At 41.4% G+C, this 16,877-nt stretch overlaps 1 protein-coding gene across 1 annotated transcript; it reads right to left on the bottom strand.

The window, feature by feature from the left end:
* Nucleotides 1-9,844: 9,844 nt before the first annotated feature.
* LOC110530632 lies at nucleotides 9,845-16,352 on the bottom strand. The gene is made up of 10 exons (XM_021613846.2): nucleotides 16,205-16,352; nucleotides 14,028-14,107; nucleotides 13,774-13,943; nucleotides 13,550-13,631; nucleotides 13,373-13,478; nucleotides 12,800-13,169; nucleotides 12,561-12,699; nucleotides 12,239-12,350; nucleotides 10,954-11,029; nucleotides 9,845-10,842 (listed from the first exon to the last, which is right to left on the bottom strand). Exons 2-10 carry the CDS (start codon nucleotides 14,098-14,100, stop codon nucleotides 10,753-10,755), a joined length of 1,218 nt encoding a protein of 405 aa, XP_021469521.1. The 5' UTR covers nucleotides 14,101-14,107; nucleotides 16,205-16,352; the 3' UTR covers nucleotides 9,845-10,752.
* Between the last annotated feature and the right edge of the window lie 525 nt (nucleotides 16,353-16,877).

Here is a 16,877-nt window from a genome sequence, read left to right as displayed (position 1 = left end):
TGATAGTTACGCAAGAGGGAAAATGGTGCATGTTTTGTTTACTTGCTCTATTGAATACAGATTGCCCCGTCTACAATTTGATCGATTATTAACGTTTAACAATACCTAAAGTTGTATTACAAATGTAGTTTGAAATATTTTGGCAAAGTTTATAGGCAACTTTTGAAATGTTTTGTAGTGACGTTGTGTTTTGGAAAGCTGTTTTTTTCCGGATCAAACCTGCTTTAGAAATGGACATTTTGGGTATACATGGACGGAATTAATCGAAAAAAATGACCAATTGTGATATTTATGGGACATATTGGAGTGCCGACAAAGAAGCTTGTCAAAGGTAATGCATGTTTTATATTTTATTTCAACGTTTTGTGTAGCGCCTGCTACGCTAGTTGTTTTGTTTACAACTGGTTCAGGTGGTTCAGGTGGGTGCATGCTATCAGATAATAGCTTCTCATGCTTTTGCCGAAAAGCATTTTTAAAATCTGACATGTTGGCTGGATTCAGAACGAGTGTAGCTTTAATTGAGTACCCTGCATGTGTGATTTAATGAAAGTTTGAGTTTTATAGTGTTTTATTTGAATTTGGCGCTCTGCATTTCCCGAGGCAATTGGCCACTTGAGACGCTAGCGTCTACCCTATCCATAAGAGATTCTATCCTCCTGATTCCTGCTTACAAGCAAAAATTAAAGCATGAAGCACTAGTGACTCGGCCTATAAAAAAGTGGTCAGATGAAGCAGATGCTAAACGACAGGACTGTTTTGCTAGCACAGACTGGAATATGTTCCGGGATTCTTCCGATGGCATTGAGGAGTACCCCCATTAGTCACTGGTTTTATCAATAAGTGCATCGAAGACGTCGTCCCCACAGTGGCTGTACGTACATACCCCAACCAGAAGCCATGGATTATAGGCAACATCCGCACTGAGCTAAAGGTGCCGCTTTCAAGGTTCAGGACTCTAACCTGGAAGCGTATAAGAAATCCTGCTATGCCCTTCGACAAACAGGCAAAACACCAATACAGGACAAAGATTGAATCGTACTACACCGGCTCCGACACTCGTCGGATGTGGCAGGGCTTGCAAACTATTACAGACTACAAAAGACAGCCGCAAGCTGCCCAGTGACACTAGCCTAGCAGACGAGCTAAATCACTTCTCTGCTCGCTTTGAGGCAAGCAACACTGAGGCATGCATGAGAGCATCAGGTGTTCCGGACGACTGTGTGATCACGCTCTCTGTAGCCGACGTGAGTAAGACCTTTAAACAGGTCAACATTCACAAGGCCGCTGGGCCAGATGGATTACCAGGACGTGTGCTCCGGGCATGTGCTGACCAACTGGCAGGTGTCTTCACTGACATTTTCAACATGTCCCTGATTGAGTCTGTGATGCCAACATGCTTCAAGCAGACCACCATAGTCCCTGTGCCCAAGATCACTAAGGTAACCTACCTAAATGACTACAGACCCATAGCACTCATGTCCGTAGCCATGAAGTGCTTTGAAAGGCTGGTCATGGCTCACATTAACACCATTACCCCAGAAACCCTAGACCCACTCCAATTTGCATACCGCTCAAACAGATCCACAGATGATGCAATCTCTATTGCACTCCACACTGTCCTTTCCCACCTGGACAAAAGGAACACCTATGTGAGAATGCTATTCATTGACTACAGCTCAGCGTTCAACACCATAGTGCCCTCAAAGCTCATCACTAAGCTAAGGATCGTGGGAATAAACACCTACCTCTGCAACTTCATCCTGAACTGCCTGACGGGAGCCCCTCAGGGGTACGTGCTCAGTCCCCTCCTGTACTCCCTGTTCACCCACGACTGCATGGCCAGGCACAACTACACCATCATTAAGTTTGCAGACGACACGACAGTGGTAGGCCTGATCACCGACAACGATGAGACCTTCCTTTAGGAAGGTCAGACCTGGCCGGTGATGCTAGAATAACAACCTGTCCCTCAACCTAATCAAGACAAAGGAGATGATTATGGACTACAGGAAAAGGAGGACCGAGCACGCCCCCATTCTCGTCGATGTGGATGTAGTGGTGTCCTTGGTGTCCACATCACCAACAAACTAGAATGGTCCAAACACACCAAGACAGTCGTGAAGAGGAGATGACAACCTGTTCCCTCTCAGGAGAATGAAAAGATTTGGCATGAGTCCTCAGATCCTCAAAAGGTTTTTCAGCTGCAAAAGTGAGAGCATCCTGACTGGTTGCATCACTGCCTGGTACGGCAAGTGCTTGGCCTCCGACCGCAAGGCACTACAGAGGGTATTGCGTACGGCAACCCCAGACTCCAGCAACCCCAGTCATAAATAGTTCTCTCTGCTATCGCATGGCAAGCGGTACCGGAGCGCCAAGTCTAGGACCAAAAGGCTTCTCAACAGCTTTTACCCCCAAGCCATAAGACTACGGTAATCAAATGGCTACCCGGACTATTTGCACTGGTTCTACAGCTGCAACATTGAGAGCATGGTTGCATCACTGCCTGGTACGGCAACTGCTTGGCCTCCGACCGCAAAGCACTACAGAGGGTAGTGCGTACGGTCCAGTACATCACTGGGGCTAAGCTGCCTGCCATCCAGGACCTCTACACCAGGCGGTGTCAGAGGAAGGCCCTAAAAATGGTCTAAGACCCCCCCCCCCCCCCCCCCCCCTTCGCCAACCACTAGTTTACGCTGCTGCTACTTTCTGCTTATCATCTATGCATAGTCACTTTAACTATACTTACATGTACATATTACCTCAATTAGCCTGACTAACTGGTGCCCCCGCACATTGACTCTGTACCGGTACCACCTGTATATAGCCTCGCTACTGTTATTTTCGTTTTAATTTTTTTTCTTTTTTTCTCTCATCTATTGTTTATCTAATACCTATTTTATACTTAGAAAATGCTCTGTTGGTTAGGGCTTGTAAGTAAGCATTTCACTATAAGGTGTTGTATTTGGCACACGTGACAAATAAACTTTGATTTGATTTTGATTAGATTTGATTACTATTTGCACCATCGGAGCACTGTAAAACGTTAGGTGTCAAGCTGCTGGAAACAACTTTCTTCCCCATTTTCACATTTCCTCTCCCAGAGTTTGATCTCCTTCATAAATCCACACACTTTGTCGTACATGTTTAGAATGTGTGTGTCTTTACCTTGAAGAGTTAGATTCAGGTTGTTCAGTTTGCTGCACACATCAGCACGATAGGCAAGGCGTGCTCCTCACCACAAGGGGGTGTGAGTGCTCAGACAGAAAATCCCTTTCTTCACTTACTTTCTCTCTGGATAGCAAACGGATGTCGGTGTGAAGCAGCAGCTGCTGGAGCACAGTACCACTGTCTACCCACAGCCTTTCAAAGGCCTGGACATGATAAAGTTAATCATTTTCACTGCGTCATTCAAAACATCATGTAACTCAGGACTCATTATCTTGCTGGCCAATGCCTCTCTGTGAATGATAAAGTGGGATTTATCTTCTTTATGTGGGTAAGTAATAATTTCACTCTCCCAGGCATTGATGCAGCACAATCCATGCACACATGAACACAGGATTAGTTCTCCCCGTTAGCTTCTTGCAGAACAAAATGTGCTCATTCATTTCCGAAATGTCTCTGTATCGAACAAACACAATCAAATGGGCCTCCCTACTGACATCAGTTGGTTTGTCCAATTATTATAATTCTTTCACCAATTGATTAACAATATCCATGCCCATGTCATAGATCCTACGGCCCACCATGGTATTTGACAATGGTACAGTCTTCAGTGCATCAGCTACTGTCTTATCATTCATAGTTTCTGTGAGGAAAACAGCAGCAGGCACTGTAGTTCGCGAAGCAATGGAAAACTTGCACTTGGCGCAAGCAGAGGATCAAACATTGAGCCGACGAGCGGGTGGGCAGAGGCTAGTAAAGTCAAAAAGTAGGCCTATAAATATAAAATAACTACAGAATTCACACTAGTGACCTCAGTAAATGTTTCCTGCCTATTAAAATGTTATTAAATATAATTAAAAATAGATATATTTTTCCCAATATTTTTGTTATGCATTTTGTACCCCTAGGGGTACGCTTACCCCCGGTTGGGAAACTGCTTTAACTTCATGCTGTGTGTGATTTCTGTCTTTCCATCTGCCCTATGCAGTGGTGTAGTGGTGCTTGGAGAAGTGGGTATACTTTTTTAATTTTGCCAAAAAAAATCAAAATGGCCAGCCCCTCAAAGGAAAGGCAACCTGTGTGAAAAGTTTTCCTATAGATTTTGCAGATGTTTGCTCTCAAAATCACTTGTTTTATAAATAGAAAAAATACAAACATGTGATGGTATAAGTCCACAACAATGCTTAAACCACATCAATCTGATTGGGTGGGCTTGTCAGGACCTGGCTCCCCAATGGGTGGGCCTCTGTACACCCGGGCCAGTCTTTGCGCATCACAAATAGCCTACTAACCAACACGGACTAAACTTTTTAAATACCTGGTTTGCATACCTATTGTTGCCTTAGTTAGCATTTACCGTTAGATATCATACTTTGAATCGTCTTTCCTACCCTACCGGCTACCGATGTCATTCTTTTGTGAGCTGCTCCATGCTAAAACCATTTGAGAGCTGCACACTCTTGCTGCCTGCAGATTGTATTCAGCTGAAACTAGGCTGTGTAATATATTTCATGTGCTTTGCGATTGTGTAGGCTACTTTGTGCATGATTTCTCTATTGTACTACATACTTGATGTCGTATAAACAAACAAAAAAATATTGTTGCATGTCAACAAAGCCACTACACAACACCAAACAATACATTAATTGCACTATAACAGTGATAAACGGAGCCCATAAACTGTTATGGCCTACATAAAGCTGTCCCAACACCTTACCATTATGTTAAAACTGCCAGCTTCAAGTCAGCTGATTCTAGCCTCCCCTTCTGGTTAGATCTAGTCTGGCAGTTTAATCTCCCATTCAGAGGACCCCAACTTTTGTTAGTGTCTTATTAGTCAAGGTCACACCAAATACTTATTACCACATCAACTTCAGCCTGTCAGTGGCCTTGATTCCTGTAACTTCAGTTTCAGTTAGTCTATGGCCCCAGCACGCTGTGTGGTCAAAAACGTGCTTTCCCCATCCTGATGAGCACTGCTACAGTTTTTCCCTCCTGCTGAACTTTTCCTCCAGTGGACTGAATCCCTGTATGTCTGATGTTTAATTGTGCGGGCATCTGAACCTAAGTGCCTTGAGATCTGTGTCATATTAATTGAATCCAAGTTTTGTTGGGTATTATGTATAATTACCGTGTGTTGAGCTTGTTAGCTAGCCTGCCCTCCCGCCAGCGTTAGCACTACTGATTGTATTTGCATCGGAATGCATAAGCCATTTAGCATGACTGTTAGCGATTAGCCATTTATTAGCATCGCTCATTTATGGTGATAGGCTATTTTCTATTCTATATATATCACGTATGCTCATTATAATTATATTATGTATACATTCCCGCATTACTTTGATGTTAATTTGACCACATTTTCCTGAGTTTGATGTGTCGAAGTCCAAAAGGCTGTTTAGTCTATTTCCCTGTGGTGGAAAAAGTACCCAATGGTCATATTTGAGTAAAAGTAAAGACCCCTTAAAGAACATGACTCAAGTAAAAGTGAAAGTCACCCAGAAAAACATACTTGAATAAAAGTCTAAAAGTATTTGGTTTTAAATATACTTAAGTATCAAAAATACATGTAATTGCTAAAATATACTTATCAAAAGTAAAAGTATAAATCATTTCAAATGTCTTATATTAAGAAAACCAGACGGCACCATTTTCTTGTTTTTAAGATGTACGGATAGCCAGGGGCACACTCCAACAAACAAAGCATTTGCTTTAGTGAGTCTGCCAGATCAGAGCCAGTAGGGATGACCAGGGATGTTCTCTTGATAAGTGCAGGAATTGGACCTTGTTCCTGCCCTGCTAAGCATAAAACATTGAACGAGTACTTTTGGATGTCAGGGAAAATGTATGGAGTAAAAAGTACATTATTTTCTTTAGGAAATCAGTGGAGTAAAAGTAAAAGTTGTGAAAAATATAAATAGTAAAGTATGGGAGTAAAGTACCCCCAAAAATGACATTAGCAGTATTTTTAAGTAAGTATTGAACACCACTGCTATTGCCATGTGACTAGGCCTTATGTCTGCTGTAGTGTATAGCCCTTGCTGTTATATACTTACCTGTGCTAGCTTATACAGCCATGTCATTCATATTATAGCAGTGCTATAGCCTAACTTTTCTTTCTCCTCTTTCCTTTCAGAACCATAGTTCATGTCAGCTCTCACTGGTGTCGTGACTTGACTTTAATCTGAATTCGGTTATTTATTTAATTACCTAAATATGTTTCATTGTTACCTGATTAAATTAACCATGTAACAATTACCTAATTATGATCTGGGGCACCACGGGAACGGTCCTTTAAAGAGTTACCATCTCCCGAATTAAACTCTGACGGTCTATACCTTCTTTACCTATCTTTACCTATCACATCTATAAACAGTCAACTTATTAATCATAACCTCGTATCATATCATCATTCTGAACAGCTGTAACCTCCTTGCTTCTGCAAAAACCTGAGCCTTACTTATGATTCAGTACTACACAAATTGGTCTAATTATTTATTTTCTAGCTAATTAAATGGTAACATTGGATAAACATAGTGTCACGTCTACTCCCGCTCCCCCTCTCCGGCGCTCGACGTCGCCGGATTACTGATCACTGGCTCTGACAACCATCATTATGCACACCTGGCTCCATCGTTACGCACACCTGTGCCTCATTATGAGACTCACCTGGACTCCATTACTTCACTGATTACCTCCCCTATATCTGTCACTCCCTTTGGTTCATTCCCCAGGCAGTATTAGTTAGGTGTTTCATGTCCAGACGCTACTCTCGTTTTGTATCATTCTATGTTTATTGTATTATTAAACTCACCCCCTGCCCTTGCTTCTTAACTCCCAACATTTCCGTTATGCATACACACTTCATGCATTTAAAACAGGTCCCTAGCGGACTGACAACAATATTGCTGCTTGTTACAAAAGACATGGAGAGGGCGAGAGAGGGACAGAGACATTAACATTTAGAAAATACTCTCAATTACAGTAATCCTATACTTTGCAAACGAACTGCCGCCCGCTTGCCGTGTATCTCTCTTGGAACCAGGCCACCTTGGAGAGGGGGTTGGGCTTTTTCATGGCATGCTTGTAAGGCTCTGATTGTCCAAAAATGGTTCCAACAAGTCTTCTACTGTTGTTCTCTGCAGTTGTCCGGTATCCAGTGACTTGTCATGTAGTCCCGAACAGAACTACAGAGCTTATTCTCCCTCCATTCGCTCTGGAAGATGCTTCTTTGAAGATAGGCTAGCCAGCCGTGTCGGTGGTTCCCAGTGGGGTGTTGAGAGTAGCGTAATACAATGGTTTGAATAGAATAGTAGAATGGTCCCACTTAAATTCACTTTCAAAGATACTTTACTTAGGACAGCTAATCAGCCGTACCAGTGATTTTCCGGGAGGTGAGTTTATCGAGTCTCTACCTCGTGTTGAGATTTTAAACGTAAAGCTGCAGCTCTACAGCTCTCTGGTCTAATATGTTAGTTCTTAACCCATCATTTTATATATATATAGTTTGTTCAAAAGGATGGTTCCGTGAGGCTGACACGCACTCGGACCTCACTCAGGGGCGTAGCTTGTCACTGTGCAACGTTTATGTAAAACAATTATCTCGTATGGTTCCTAAAATCATGTCCCTCACAAAAGCACGTTAATAATTGTTCATATTTCATTTCAACATTTTTAATGACATCACAAAATAACAAACTAAATTACATTAGTGTTCTATAGATCGCCTCTGAGCATTCCACACATTCTATGTTAGAAATATTGTTCCAGAATTAACTTTAGAGCGTGTTAGAGTTTCAGCTGGAAGAGGTCTGTTGAAACAAAATACATTGATCTGGTGAACATTGGAGAGGGAGAGCTGAATATTTTGTCCTTGTTTTACAACAGGACATGAGTTGTTAACCTCCACCAGTTCCCTTCCTCCTCACCCTCTGCGGGGGAGAGGGGGTCTGGTTGAAGTCATTAATTGCAAACCTTATCTATTTGGAGCTTCACAGGACAGTCATGACACTGGACCTAATTCTCAGTTATCTGAACCATGAGTGGTCAGATGTGTGTGCAATGTGTGTGTGAATGTGGATATCTTCTTCCATTAAACTCCTCTTAACCTGGACACCCACCTTATTCTTGTTCTAACCTGACATCGCTACAGGCCTTAAGCCAGCACCTAATGTTTCTTATTATATTCATGGTCCTTTGATTCTCTACAACCCTTCCCCTACATTTCACACTGCTACACCTGGCTATCAGATGGCCAATGTTGAATGTTTATCCTTTTAAGCCTTAAGCCAGCACCTAATTGCAAAGATGGGGAGAGGTCTAGCCGTAATAAAGAGATGCTCTGCTTTTTTGACAGCACACTCTGCAGGCACTAGTTTTGTCTAACCTTGATTATTGTCCAGTCGTGTGGTCCAGTGCTGCAAGGAAAGACCTAGTTATAATGCAGCTGGCCCAGAACAGAGCGGCACGTTTTGCTCTTAATTGTAATCAGAGGGCTGATATAAATGCTATGCATGCCAGTCTCTCTTGGCGAAGAGTTGGGGAGAGACTGACTGCATCACTTCTTCTTTTTATAATAAACATTCATGTGTTGAAATCCCAAATTGTTTGCATAGTCAACTTATACCTCCGACACACACACTTATCCCACCAGACATGCCAACAGGGGTCTTTTCATAGTCCCCAAATCCAGAACAAATTCAAGAAAACTTACAGCATTATATAGAGCCCTTTTTGCATGGAACTTCCTTCCATCTAATATGGCTCAAACAGCAAACTTGGTTTCCAAAAACAGATAGAGCGACACCTCGCGGCACAACGCCTCTCCCCTATTTGACCTAGATAGTGTGTGTATGCATTGATATGTAGGGTACATGTGTCTTTTTAAAAATGTAGTTCTGTTCTTGAGCTGTTCTTGTCTAATGCTGTTCTGTCTTACTGTATATCATTCTGTATTATGTTTCATGTTTAGTGTGGACCCCAGGAAGAGTAGCTGCTGCTTTTGCAACAGCTAATGGGGATCATAATAAAATACCAAATACCAAATAAGCTTGGAAAAGCGACCCTTAAACCCACTCCACTGAATAGCAGGGTAGTGATTGCTTTGCAATGCTTGCAGTTAGCCACTGATTCCTTCCAAACCACTCATCGTTGAATTTACAACTTCTTGTGTAATGTTTATGTCCAATGACTGATGAGCACTTTGACCGATGAGCACTATATACATTTTATCTATAATTTCTCTTCACAATTTCTCTTCCCATGACAAGGATTGAAAAGGATTTGCCTGTAGATTGCTAACTAGATTCATGATCATGACTGCTAGCTTCCTAGCTAAGATTTAGAAAGCATGATGTTGACATGATCCATCCAATCAAAGCTATGGTAGATATAACATGATTTGACATCATTTTATCTGTGGCCAATGACCTTGAGCCTTATTGGATGGGCACTTCTAATGTAACTCTATGGCAGCACCCAAGGGGCTTGAATTTTGCCGTGACGTAGTGTCCCCATGAGTGACAGAACACTGAGTCATACTTTCAAGACGCAACAAGAGAACTTTACCAACTCCTACGCTCAGTATTTTCCGCTGGCTGCCCCACCACCACAGAAAGCACTGAACTAAGTGGAAACATCTGCATTTTGGAGCTGCCTCACTCAAGAAAGAAAATAAATACCATGTTTGTATGAAGCTTTATTAACTCAATCATTTTTTTCAAACTGATATGTGACACATATTAATGACAAAATAACATGCAAAACAGGCACACCCCCTGCTAAACAGGTGGGACTGAAGAACTGCCCTTAATGATGGGTCGCCACTGCCTCCACTACACTACTTTGATACGCATCAATAGGATTAAGTGAGTATAGGCAATGCCCACTGAAAAAATACCTGCGTATACTCCACTACACCACTGTCCCTTTGTGTTTTACAAAAAGTGCACTCTCCTACATGAGTGTCTGGTATTACAGTTGCTGTCCTTTCAGAATCACCAACCTGTCACACACTGAAGTCCTATAGGTTCACCACTGTCACACACTGAAGACCTATAGGTTCACCACTGTACTAACCTGTTACACACTGAAGACCTATAGGTTCACCACTGTACTAACCTGTCACACTGAAGTCCTATAGGTTCACCACTGCGTAAACATGTCTATAATAGATAAAGGTTGTTAAGATAATGTTTCAAGAAAGGAGTTTATATGTTTGAGTGTTTTTACTCCACTCGTCTATAGGGAAGAAATTACGAGTCCTCACTGTCCGAGACCGAGTCAAGACCAAGTACGAATGTAGCTGACACCAAGACAAGACCAATATGTGGTCTCAAGACTGGACTGGTCTCGGTCTTGAGATCTACAACACTGGTAGAAGCTGAGCACATTAGAACAATTCATTGAGTAGACACTAATAAGCATGTAAGAACAATGCATGTCAATAAGTAGCATCCACTCTTGAAAGGATTGGATAGGTATTAACAAATGGTAATGACTGCATCTGCTAAGGGGATCCTCCTTACAAATCGTCCCTTACACAGTCTAGGGGATTAGGATGATTGGGCTTTAAACAAGCCATCTTGTTTAACTGGCCAAATTCACAGGTGTTTCCTTAGCTTCCTCCACCACTGTGATCTCCTCAACAAATTTGGACTGCAGGGCCTGAGGGACAAACTGTACAAACCGAAGGGAGAACATTTTTGTTTTAGCTCCACGAGAGGGGTTATGATATGATAGTAAACATAACAAATGTTTCGTTGCTGTGTGTGTGTTTGTTTTTTTCACCTGAAACTGGTCGTCTCTCTCCAAGAGGTGTTTAATCTTCAGTGGGGGACCAGGGATGTGGGGAAACAGACGTTCCCTGAAAACACAGACACGGTCGCACACACACACACACACACCACAGTCAGTCAGCAGCCAGGGAATAACACCACTAATACCATAGCCACAGCCGGCCCGCTCATTAGGCAGGATTAGGTTGCCGCCTATGGCAGCAGGGTGACGAGTGCAGCCTTTTTGGAGCTAAACTGACCAAGACACACCTAAAACCACAACAACAACACTTAAAACCTCACATAAGTCTGCCCGAAAACGACAATTTCTCTCAACCAGTGGCATATGGGCTTTTTAAGTGAGCGCTGATGCCGCACTGTGATAAGCGGTGCCCACTTTGTCAAAGGCAGGGATGCAAAATGTTTAGCTTGTCCATTCCCAGCATGCCTCTCCAGGGTGCTGTTGGAGAGACAAATGTCCACGGACATTGAAATCAATCAGATTTTGTCTGTTCTGGACCAGTCTTGATTTTGCCTAAACATAGACGTCTATAAATGACATATTTTCAACTTTCATTCAGAACCAAAAATGCACCTGATTTCAACATCCGGAAGATACATATTTTCAAAGTCTGGAAAATATATATATTTTCAATATCTGGAAAGTAAGCATTTTCAACGTTAATTCAGAACCAAAAATTAACCTGATTTCAATGTCCGGAAAATATGTATTTTAAACGTGTCATTTTTGGGGGGTGGAGGTACTGTGCCAGTTACTGTGCATTCACTGAATCATTTATGTTTTTCCCCTTTCTCTCGTTTTCTAAGAATAAAAGGTGTTTTCCGCCTTTCGTTTGAAGGAAGTTCAGTTTCACAGAGAAAATGTGTGTGGTCTGTGGTCAGAGACTAAAACTAAACACATCAGTACTTATTCCATAAATACTTATTCTATTAATCTTTTCTCTTTGTTTATCTTTCTCGGTCTGTCTGTTTCTCTCTCTCTCGGTCTGTCTGTTTCTCTCTCTCTCGGTCTGTCTGTTTCTCTCTTTTTTTTCTCTCTCTCTCTCTTTTGTAAATGTATCTGTGTTTCTCTCTGTTCTCTCCCCTCAATTTCCTTCTCTCTCCATCTCTCACTTTCTCTCTCAATTTCTGTATCTTTCTCACTCCTGTCAATTTCTCAATGTTTCACCTTCGGTCTCTCCCTTTCTCTCTCTCTCTCCAGTTCCTGCTCTCTTCATCTCTCCATTTCTCTCTCTCTCCCTCCGTCTGAATAAAATTCCATGAATCCAACAGAATACCTTTGGAGTCGAATCAGCAGCAGCAGAGACAGGAGGATCATGGGTATTCCCAGAGCGATGCCAACGACCACCAGAGAGTTCAGCTGATTGGGAAATTCAAACGGGGCCACCTCTGACACACACACACACACACAATGGTGTAAACATAACAAGCAGATGGAAAAAGACAGTGAAATGTGTTTTTTAGCACTGTAAAGCATTCAGTGGTTCTCACATTTTATTATTTTGATATTTTCTATGTTACTGGCATTGTTTTTGCTTCAGTTAGCACGTTGAGTTTGACAAGCAGATATGATTACAATATTGATGACTGCAGACTCACTGGTGGTGTTGCTCCAGCTGCTCCAGTGTTGAGATCCTCTGCAGGTTTTACTCCTCCTCACCCTCATCTTCACATCGTGTGAATGTGTGGGGTCTAAGTTGGTCTCATTGTATGTCAGTAAATCCTTAAAGTCCCTCACCTTAAAATACACGTATACACACAGCCTCTTAACACATGGGGCCACTGCTAAACACACAGACACACAACTGTCTCTCTCTCTCTTTTTCTGGTAGAATTACCTGGCCATTGATCTGTAGCTGGTAGTGGAAGCAGCTGGTAGTGGAAGCAGCTGACCGAATGGATGGGAGACCCCACTGCACCAGCAGAACCCCCTCTCTGACCCAGGCTGGGTTGATGTCGGGGGGCGGGCCCAGCACATCAATATCTTTGGTCTGGTATTTATGGGTGTAGATGCCCCACACGTCAGAGCATGACACGTTGAAAGTCAGGATCACCGAGGTGGCGCTGTTGTCCACACTGCCTTGGCACCCAGTAGACACATTTCCAACCACACGGTCAGCCTTTCCAGTCCCTCCCTGGGCTCCTTGGCCTCCTATGGCCTCAGTGACACAGTCCACACTGGAGATTCTCTCAGTGTTCTTACACACACTGATATTCAAACATACACATACACACACCCACACACAGCAGCGCTTAAAGCAAACACCTTGATTGAGGGTTGGTGTCATGTACTAAAATGAGATTATACAGTAAAATGGTAATTACACAGTAATAACCTATGAATTGACAAGATTGTACTATTACTATTGTTAATACTTTTTATTTTCTTGGATATTGTTGGAAGGGCTTACAAGACGGAGGCGTAGGATTGGCTGTCGTTAGGGAGACCATGGAAATTCCAGGAGCAGTTGAGTTGATTGGTAGGGTAGATAAGACAGTGGGCCTGTTCACCTGGAGCTACAGACAGGATTCAGTGTGTGTGTATGCGTGTGCACCTGTGTGAGTGTGTCTTTGTGCATGTGTCTTACTGTCTGATAGGTTGCAAGTGTTTTTGTAGTCCTCTCCCTGAACCAGCTGCATAACACCATGAGAATCCCTCTGGTACACGCTCTGAGAGAGAGAGAGAAAGAAAGAAAGAAAGAAAGAAAGAAAGAACGAAAGAAACAAAGAAAGAAAGAAAGAAAGAAAAAGGAGAGAATCTGTAAATCTGAACTGTTTTAAGACAGGCCTCAGATTATCGTAAGGCTCTCACCTTATCCATCTCCTCATCCTGACAGGGGTCTGAGGGAAGTGGTTCTTGTTCTTCTTCTATGCTCTGGTCTGTGTGTGTATCAGGGCTTTGGGTCTCAACTGGTCCTAAAGTAACTGTCTCAGCCGTCGGGTCTGTGCTCCTAGAGACACTTGGCTCAGTCGTTTGAGATACTGTCATACACAGACACAGAACTCAGTTAGGCTGGGTAAACACATTGAAGATTGATATTGAGCAAACACACATTCATCACTCACCTCTCTCTGTACTTCCATGGGAATGCAGTGCCACAGCACAGACCCAGAGTGTGAACACCAGACATTGCACCATTGCAAACCTGGGAGAGAAACACACAGATATAACACCATGGTAAAAACATGACCACTTCAGCAGTTTCACTTAGACCTGATGAGCTTATATGGTCATAGAGTTCGTTTTTTTATTGGTTTGGTGCTATTTTCACAAGTGTGAGGTGAATTTTCACAACTTATAGTGCAAAACCCCAAACTGGTAACACTTGTAACGCAGCAAGTCTCATATTCCATTTTTTCCTGTGCATTCATTTTTTTTGAAGACCTCTTTCATCACACAAACATTGATCCAAAATATAAGTTTACTGTGAAATACCATGAAAACATTGATTTAATCACCAAAGCACAACATAATGATATCTTCTCAATGTACTTGTTTTAACAGCCAATTAATCCAATAGCAAAAAAAGTCACGATACATGTTTCAAAATATCCCTTTGATTGCAATATGCTACAATACATTAAATGACAATACATTACACTGTTTTCATATTAGACAATATACTTGCACTTCCCATTACAATTGACTGAACATAACACTTCCATCCTTGCAAAGGTGTGATTATTGAAGACATTTTTCACAATCATTGATGCAAAAAAATACATGTATTGTTCAGATGTAATTCCATCATAGGTGTACTGTAATCAAATTAAATAAACATAATGTTTAGCAGGTAGTAGTTTGCATTAAGCCTATCTTGAGCTTTTGACCATAGGTTCTCATCGACCACGCATTAAATGTCCTCATTATTCACACACCTGGTGGAAAACTTTTGGAGGAGGGCGGTATGCTAATGATGATGGCAAACAAAGATCTTCACCTGTATTGAAACCATGTATTGTTTTTGACAGTATTTTATTGTAATCTTGTATTGTATTTTACAGTATTATATTGTACTTATGTATTGTAGTGGTCTTGTATGTGACTCAGTTCATAAGAGCATGGCTCTAGCAACACCAGAGTTGTAAACTTGATTCCCACTGGGGTCACATATGAAAATGTGTGTCACTTTGTATAAAAACGTCTGCTATGTGAATGGGACATACGACGCTATTACAGTACTGTATCAAAAAGACTCCCAGCAACTTCCTCTTGGATGCAGGTTTACTGTATAGGGGATACATTTGTTACATACAGTATATTATTTTCAATATCTGATTATTATTTGTATATATTTTTACTGTGAAGTAAATTCATAATAGTCATAATCATAATAATACATTACAGTATATATCATACTTTATATGCTTCTACTTTAGACATACATTTTCATTATGTAGTTATCAAAATCTTTAGTTGGAAAACCAGTTTAAAATCTATAGTTTTAACAAATCGTTAAGTGATTATCAATTAAGAGCAGTGAGATTAAGTAACCGTAAAATGGACTTAGCAAATGAGACAAGAATCATATTCAAATGAATGTGAGCGTTGCATTGTGAAAGGCAACTACTTTATATGAACATGTATTGCAATGTGAAATATATTTCTAGATAAAACACTGATTCATCTTGGAGAAAAGGTGAATGTATGATTTTGGGTGTTGTACTTAGTCAATTAAAAATGTGCTTAGAGTTTTGAATTTTGTACCAAGAGTTGTGAAAATGTATCACATTATTGTGAAATTGCACCAAAGCAATTGAAATTTTTTTTTTAACTGTCCTTCTACATCCCGGATAGGCAACAACTCAAGACACATTAGGACTTCAACATTCAACAGAGGGCCACATATTTAGTATTTTTTGTTCTACATACTTTCCATCAGGTTTTAGACATTCTAATGTAGCCTGGAGTAGTTTTTTGAATCATGTCATTCCCTGGGCTTTATAGCTGCTGTAGAGGTTTTCTGAGGTATACATCTAGGACCAGCTTAACAACATCAAATCCTCACAATATCCATTAGGTGGGTACCTACCAGACTGATCTTGGATCAGTGTCTAGGGGTAACTGTATTATACACTCATGGGTTTAAGATAGTTGAGAAACACAAATACTAAATTGGCCCCTTAACATTGGACACGTCAAAACTTCAAAGCACAAAAAATGTGTTTGTCTTAAATTTTAATAGATGTAGGAGAGAGGTTCAACATTTTGGTCTCATTATATCAGGATAAAAGTAACATACCTCTTGTGTTTCGCTGAATATACTCCTTGGTTTGGTCTTGATGCCGTTAAGTGTCAGAAGAAAGCGTGTTGACACACACTGTGACGGCATGGGGAGGTAAAAGTGACACTAATCATTACTGGAAGTCTGACACACAGGAAACTACAGCAGCCACTCAGGGCCTTTCTTCCTCTCCTTGAAGAAGGCCAAGCCTACTAACTGCTCTGATATGATAGGAAAGGGGAAGGGCATGCCTAGTCAGTTGCACAACTGAATGCATTCAACCAAAGTGTGTCTTCCGCATTTAACCCAACCCTCAAGCTATGGAATTCATACTTTTTTCACCAAGATCCATAATGTAGCCTACGTAGCCAATTTGCTTTCACCTATCCAGCTATATCAGGTCAGTGGCTAATGGCTTCTTCAAGGAAGGGAGGAAGAACGATGCAAAATGACCTTAGGGGAATTCAGCCAGGTGGATATGATCTCAGATATGATCAATAGCAATGCTTGTTTTAAATTCAATACAAGTAGGGTGATGTGCCTATTTATTAGGCTGACAGGAGAAAATCTAAACTATTGGTACTAAACTATTGCTACTAAGTCCTTGTTCTTATAGTACCATATCCTGTTCCTTTTTTCTTGTAGTACTGTTATTAGTACTGTTATTAGTACTTTTATTTGAGTGAATTCA

Source organism: Oncorhynchus mykiss, chromosome 8 (genome assembly GCF_013265735.2).
Source record: "Oncorhynchus mykiss isolate Arlee chromosome 8, USDA_OmykA_1.1, whole genome shotgun sequence".
Taxonomy (NCBI): domain Eukaryota; kingdom Metazoa; phylum Chordata; class Actinopteri; order Salmoniformes; family Salmonidae; genus Oncorhynchus; species Oncorhynchus mykiss.
The sequence above is the reverse complement of the archived record's forward strand: the minus strand, read 5'-3'. Positions and strand labels throughout refer to the sequence as shown.